We start from the raw sequence: 7,433 nt of genomic DNA, 5'->3' as shown, positions 1-7,433 counted from the left end.
AATTTCATCAAAAGCATTAGATAACTGGCTATAAACTCTGTTGTTCCAAATTAGTCTTTCTTCTTCACACTATCTAGTATGATATACAGGCCTTTATTTATAGAGCATATATTTTTGAGGCCCACATTATATTACAGTCTAGCTAGTTTTCACATTATAGTGTTACAACCACATCTTACATTAATTGCAGAGAAAACAAAACAACAACAACAAAAAAAAGGCAACTGTATACACTGTTTTTAATGCTACACATAGTTTTACATGAACTTTATTCTAAACCTATTTTCATAGAAACTACAGCATGTATAGAAAATTATCACAAAGCAGATTTGTACTGTTCTCCTGCAAAATATTACTTTTATGTTTCAAAATAGTCATCCTGAAATGGTTGTATAATATTTTAAAATCTGTAATATAACAAAAACGAAAAAACAACAGTTTGTAAATAAACATTTCAATGAAAAACTAATATAAAAAAATTATTGAAAAATGTCATAGGGTAACAAAAAAACAAACAAACAGTGGTTGTCATGGTTAGTAGCCTATATGATCATGTAAGTCTAATTATTAATGAGTTACTTTTGTTACTATCAGGTACTCATTAATAATTAGTTTATACCCTACATTTTATCACTAACCTGCTTTTAATAATTATACATAGGTGATTGTAAAGGCTACTAACCATGACAAAAAATGTTATCTCATATCACAATCTACTGTAAGTGCTTAAAAAATAATTAGTTGTTTCACGAAAATGTTGAAAGCATTTTAAAAACATATTTTTTATATACCTATATTAAGCTCATATATCTCTTATATTTTCATTATTTTATGTGATTTTTTTTTCATAATTTTGTTTGTATTCACCTCTTAATTTCTCATCTTCATTCTCCTAGTTAGGATGCTGAATAAACTGACATGATTATGTATTAAAATTAATAGTTTTCAATGTAAGGTTCAAGAGAAAACCATGTTGGGTTTTTATTTCAGTGGTGAAATTTCAAACTAGTTTTTTAAAAACATTTTTAAAAAACAAATTATCACAATAAGATTACTTTATGAAAAGAAGCAAAAAAAAAATCCAATAAAAATTATTTTATACATTAAGATTAAAATTTCGTATGCAAATAAAGATATATGAATACAGAAACCCACAACTGACTAAAATAAGACAAAAAATTTACTGTAGAAGGGTACATTTTTGCATTTGAAAAACTTGTTTTGTAAAGTTTGGCACGCAACTTATTTACTGGTATAGTTTCATATAAGAACACATAATTTACCACAACATTCAAGATTGTTTAACTTACTTATCCTGATTATAGACAAGGATATCAAGACTTGCTCACTAGATAGCTTGGAGTTGGTAAAAGAGAAACTACAAATCATGTACCAAGATGTTATCCATTTGACAAACAGGGAATCCAAACAAATTTGTCATAAAATCAAATTTGTAGAGAAAAAGATATATAATCAGAATAGTATTACAGGATTATTCATAATTCAATGACAAATAGGAAATTTAAAACACAAAAAAGTAGACATCAATGAAGCATTTTTTAGAGGATTTTGACAAATGATTATGGTTTACCATAAACTCTAAAGTAAAATATTGGCACTAACAAGGTCATAATTTCTGACAAACTCTGTAACATTATTCATATAAGACTAAATTGTTAGCAAACTGTTTGTCAGAAAGACTGTTGAAATATTTTACTTTTCAAATTGGTTTTGTTGCCCATATTATGGCAGATATACTGAACATCTTGTAATTCAGAAATGCATATTAATTTTATCCCTTTAAGGTAACTCATGTTCTCTGTCCTTGTTATCTTCATATGAAAAAAAGGGGGAAGACAAAATAAATAAGACACCTCTCACTCATCTAACCATAAGGTTTTGAACTACATATAAGTATGGAATCACTGATGCATAAGCGGGAAGAAGCTTTAACAAAAATGTGTTCTGCAGTAAGTATTTTGCTAAAAATACATTTGAATAAACTTAGTAATAAAGTTAATGCAACAGTTTGTTTCAATGATATGAAGTAAACCATATTCCGAGAATCAGATATCCTACAAAACAAAATTTAAAAACAAAACAAACATTTGAGCTGGTAAAGACTATGAGCTAGTCTAGTTAATTAACAATAAATAAATGTATGTGCCAAAGATCTAAAACCTGATCTTTATTCTGATCCTACAGTTTGTGGAAAGAGTCTCAAGAAAATTCTCTTCCTGTAGCCATAAACCTTGTTTAAATAAAATGTGTAAAATTAATTTTTTATAATTCACATCATTTTTCTTTATAAAATCTCTAAAGACCAAAACAAATCACAAAAAAACGGACTTTTTTCTCATAAGCAGTGTGAGTAAATAATCAAAACACTTCTTCATTCATTTACACATTTCCAAGATCAGCCACATCTACTGTAAACAAAGCTAAAACTACAAGCTAAGCTACTTCCTATTAGTGAGTAAATTTTTTAACTGGAGATTTTTCTAATACTTTTTATTTCAACAAAAAATCTAACCTTTTAATCATATTCTCTGAGCTATCATGTCCAAGGTAATCAATATGACCCTGTTCCCAGGCAAACATTCCCCGAAAATCATCATACTCTGCACCAGGTATGCTAGCTGCCTCATGTTTTTCCTTTCTTAATTCTTTCTTCATGTTCTTTGATTGTTTTCTCATTTTTTTACTCTTTAAAACTGCTCCTTTTGATCCTTCTTCAATCACAGTCTCATTAGCATCTGTTGAAGGTTTAGTGCCCATTATTTTTCCTTCAATAATATTCTCTTCTTTTGGTGTTTTTATCAGTTCTTGAAAAATTTTAGGAGATTCTTCTCGAGATGATTTACGAGAACTCTCCCTGGAGCTTTCCCCATCTGTTTCAGAGGGTGTATCTGGATAGACACGAAAGGAAGGAGGAAGTGGGAACTGGTCAAGTGAGTTGTTTGCTGTTGGAGATGGAAAGAACTTCAAAAGATCCTGAAGACTAATGTATGGGCTATCTTGAACATATTTCTGAACATTCTGAGGAGGATACATAAATTAATCTTGTTATCAAAATTCATGCTCTTCAACTAGACAATAGAGAATAGAATTTAACATGTTCATTGCTGCAAATAAATTAAGTATAAAAAATTAAATATTCAAGAGGTGCCAAGGATCAGCCACAGTGTCTTAAACTCATATGCCACAAGATAAATTTGGCATTGAAACATAACTGTCTGTGACCCACCAGTGGGGTACATGGCAGTGAACATGTTAAAAAATTCAAAAGTATGTTTATTTTTAGTTAACTTTCTAATCCTATCAGCATTTTATTTGGGAATCATCATATGAAGAACAAAGTCCCCAAAAAAAGAGAGGGCATGTAAAAAATTTAATTTTTACCTAAGTGGTTTTTTTATCCTTATCACATAATACGACTAATATTCTCTAACTGACTGATTAAACTTAACACCTGCTAATCATATTATAAATCAAACTTTTTGAACTATATTATCGTGTTTTATTATTCAGAAGGAACTATATATAAAAAGTGCTAGATATAAATGTTATTGTAAGAATATGACTACTTCAGAGAGCTTTCATCAAATCAAGGTAAATAATGAGCCAAGTGGGAAGAATGAAAGTCATAACGTGATCAAAAACAATCATCAAGATATGATACAATTTGACTTTATAAAGAAATAAAGATCAGTCTTTTAAGAAAATCTTTGATTATATATATATACATTGAATAATTTGAGTAAAAACTTTTGACCCTAAAAGTCTAAGAAAACTGGATACTTATTGGCATATAGTAGCTTACTTAATAATAGCATTCTTTACTCTCATATGAAGAACTATATTGAAAAATTATTTTCGTTATTTCTTGAATATGAGTAAGGAATGTTTTGTAAAATTGTAAGGGGGGGAGCCTTTTCTTTGTGTGAATTACTTGTTTTGAAAGTTTTGTGATTTTTCACTATTCAAATTTTCTTACTAATGTGCTAATATTTTCTTTTACTTTATCTTAGTATTAACCAATATCATTTCTAGAGTTTAAAGAACATTATTTTATTTCAGCAATTGATTTGAAGATGGGCTGTGTTTCAAATTACCAGCAAGTATGCCTTCCTTCTGAAGAATCTAAAAATGCCTTAAAATTCATTATATGGAGGACTAACCTCAGGAAATAGTGGCAAAACTCGATGTGAAAAGATACCAAGCCAGAACTGTACAAACTGGGTATAAGTTGGGTGGATATTAGCTGATGGTACTAGTTCACCAGTGCTTGAATCAAACTGGACATTCCACAGTTTGTAAGAACCAAAAAAGTTAACTATTCTCACATGTCTTCCAAACCTAATGAACACAATGAAAGAAGCTTGGGTAACTTTCTGCTTACAGGTAAATATGCAATATTAAAGCACTGTGTAAATAATTTTACCAAAATATGATAATAGGATGGAGAAGAAAACATTTTAAAGTATGGGTTTTAAACACTTTTCAGGTAAGTATATTCTTAGAACTATCTACACAGGAAAATTCAAGACTTAATACAGATACAATTACAAGGCACAAAGTTTCACACCTTATTTTGATAGGAAAAGTTGGCTGCAGTACTCTTGATTTAATATAGCAAAAAACTAATCAAAAAGTTAGTTGTAAGTATCAAAATTTAATGATGAATACAAACGTAATCTAAGCCACATCAAACCTGAATTTGGATCTCTGAAATAATGTTATGGGTGGCTGTATATTTAGTTTAGCAGATTACATTATATTACATCTTTCCTCTTGGAGTAATCACAAAATCAAACATAAGTAAAACAATGTTATTTACAGGGATGAGACCAGCAAGTGAATCTTTTGGCTGGTCCTGGCCCATAATGGCCAGGGCTTTGCATGCTTTCTTGTGCAATTTAAGATGATTAGTGAACAGTGGACTTACCATGTTCCAAATATAATAATTACATAAACTTCATTCAAGCATTTATAATTGCAATGATTAAAACAGTTAAGTTAAAAATAAACTATTAACTATTCATGCAATATTTGGACAGATCAGTTTCCAGTTGGGCAAATTACTGACCAACCATTTACAAACGGTCTTATAAAAGAAAGATATGGGATATTACGTATGCTCATGCATGAAGCTCTGTCTATACCACTAGATTTTTTTCAATTCTAAAGCAAACTGATGCAAGCTAGAATTTGTATACATTGTGAAAACTATTTCTTCAGTAGTTTTGCCAATAAAGGAACATGATAATGTAATGAAAGATAATTCATTAGATCAGTAAGACACAAAAGTTGGATGTAATTCTTTTTCTTTTATGAAATCTTCTGAACAGAACCTCTGACTTGCATTTAAGTAAAAAAATGTTTTATAATAAAATTTAACTGAAATAAAACTTTTTAGATTTTGTTAAAAACAAGCAATTAAACTTGACAATATGTGCTAAACAAGAATATTATAAAACGAATGTAATAACTTACGAGATCTATAAAACCTTTATTGTAATACATGACGAGATTCTTTTGTTTACAACAAAATGAGAATATAACTTATTTGATGTGTACAGCTTAATTTATGAAACTGAAAACAATTTTTAGTATCTTTGATATTTAACACACTTGTTATATGTTTTCATTTGCAACAAAAGGTCTTTAATTACTGAAAACAACTTTAATGATTTTGTCATATGCCTGCCCAACATTAGCTTTTTTAAGATCATATTTATCTCTGTCCAATTTTGGTTCCATTTAAATGATTTTACACATCAAAATAATATCTGATGGAAAAAAAAAGTATATTCTATGCAATTAAAACAAATGGGTAAAAAGCACACACTGTTAATACAGACGGCAAAAGATTTAAAACCTACTTCTATGATGACCTTTCTGACCATCTGCCACTGAACTTTAAGGAGTTCGTGAATTTTTGAAGGGTTCAGATTCCATTGGCATCAAGAGACATTATGCAACTGGTTGAATGTCCAACAACAAGCTAGTTAAAAGGAGCCTCAGATACCACATTGGTTTAGTGTGAGCATCAAAGCAGATTAGACAATACAGGATTGAGACTAGAATTTTGTCTCGGAACCCCCTCCAACTTTTTATGTGTAAAGTGTATATATATAAAAAAAAACATACAATTGAAAAGAATTTCATATTTATATTCTATATATATATTTGCATATATTCACACTGTGAATGTAACTTAGCCCAGACTTTCATAACACATCAGTACATGGACACGGGTAAAATTATTTGTAAGGGGGGGAAGGTTAATGTTCTATTATTTCTAGTTTTTAAAATATTTTGTGTTTTCAGTCCATTTTTACTGTTAGATGTGTACTACTGCAAATACGTGAACATTTATAAGTTATCAAGGTGGTCATATATTGGTAAGCTACATGGAACTTTGGAGCAAACTAAGTAATAACTTAGTCCATTTTTCTTTTAACTTAGTTTTATTATTATTGATTTTGATGCTTAAAATAAATCCAATTCTTATTATTAACTTTTACTGTTATGACGATTATTTTACATTATTAGCTTAGAATAAGTTCTTAGGACTAACCTAAGTTTTTTAAATTGGTTGAATCTTTTGAGATATTAATGGGATATCTGCTGAATATATCATTAATAGTGAGGGTACCAAATAATTATTCACTACATTCTAATCATTATAGTTTTCTTAGGTTTTAATTTACGACATTAAACATTCCTCAATAGTTTGTTAAACATACAAAATTAGCTTCACTAATTTTATGTTATTTTTCATTTTGATATATACAGTCAGGTTTCGTTTATATTAGTGAAGGAGCTTAGGGCCATTGCTACAGTAGTATTTTTAGAGATGTAGATAATAGTCATTCCAAGTTGTCATTTACATGTTAATAGTTTTCAATGCATTTCTATATTTTTGGTTTTACTATGGAATAAATTATCTAATCATGAACTAAGTAGATTATTTTTTCTCAGTTATTACACAAGAAAAATGGGTGCTATAAAAAAGCAAAAGAAAGAAAACTGTGTGAATATTGTAAAGAAACAGAAAAACAATGTTAGGGGTACTTACTGCTTGAAGGCAGGTTTATATGTATAAGTGACATTAGCCATGAGGTTATAGATAAAAGGTAGTCTACAAGAAATATCTAGTCTCCAGGTCTTGAAGTACATATTAAGAAGTTCTTGATCTCCTCCTACAAAAAATTAAGTAGGCATGAAACTTACGAGTACCCAAAACTTACTAACTCTAACTCAGGCATCTAAAGTATTGAAACATCTATTTATAAGGCAAACGTTCCAAATAACAATCCAATTTCTTCCAATATTCAATCACATTAACTGTTTGTTCTAGATGATAGAACATTCACTTTCTAATGGTTAAAATGAACACATGACAGATATATATATATATATATATA

General features: G+C 29.1%; 1 protein-coding gene across 1 annotated transcript in view; it reads right to left on the bottom strand.

The window, feature by feature from the left end:
• Positions 1-887: 887 nt before the first annotated feature.
• Positions 888-7,433, bottom strand: part of LOC106458899 — a 24,941-nt gene continuing 18,395 nt past the window's right edge. Inside the window, exons 5-7 of the mRNA XM_013918463.2 lie at positions 7,085-7,208; positions 4,182-4,359; positions 888-3,039 (exon numbers count right to left, since the gene is read on the bottom strand). Of these exons, the coding sequence (XP_013773917.2) occupies positions 2,512-3,039; positions 4,182-4,359; positions 7,085-7,208 (830 nt within the window). The 3' untranslated portion in view covers positions 888-2,511. The remainder of the gene's footprint in view (positions 3,040-4,181; positions 4,360-7,084; positions 7,209-7,433) is intronic.

The sequence above is a fragment of the Limulus polyphemus genome, unplaced genomic scaffold (genome assembly GCF_000517525.1).
Source record: "Limulus polyphemus unplaced genomic scaffold, Limulus_polyphemus-2.1.2 Scaffold530, whole genome shotgun sequence".
NCBI lineage: Eukaryota > Metazoa > Arthropoda > Merostomata > Xiphosura > Limulidae > Limulus > Limulus polyphemus.
The sequence above is the reverse complement of the archived record's forward strand: the minus strand, read 5'-3'. Positions and strand labels throughout refer to the sequence as shown.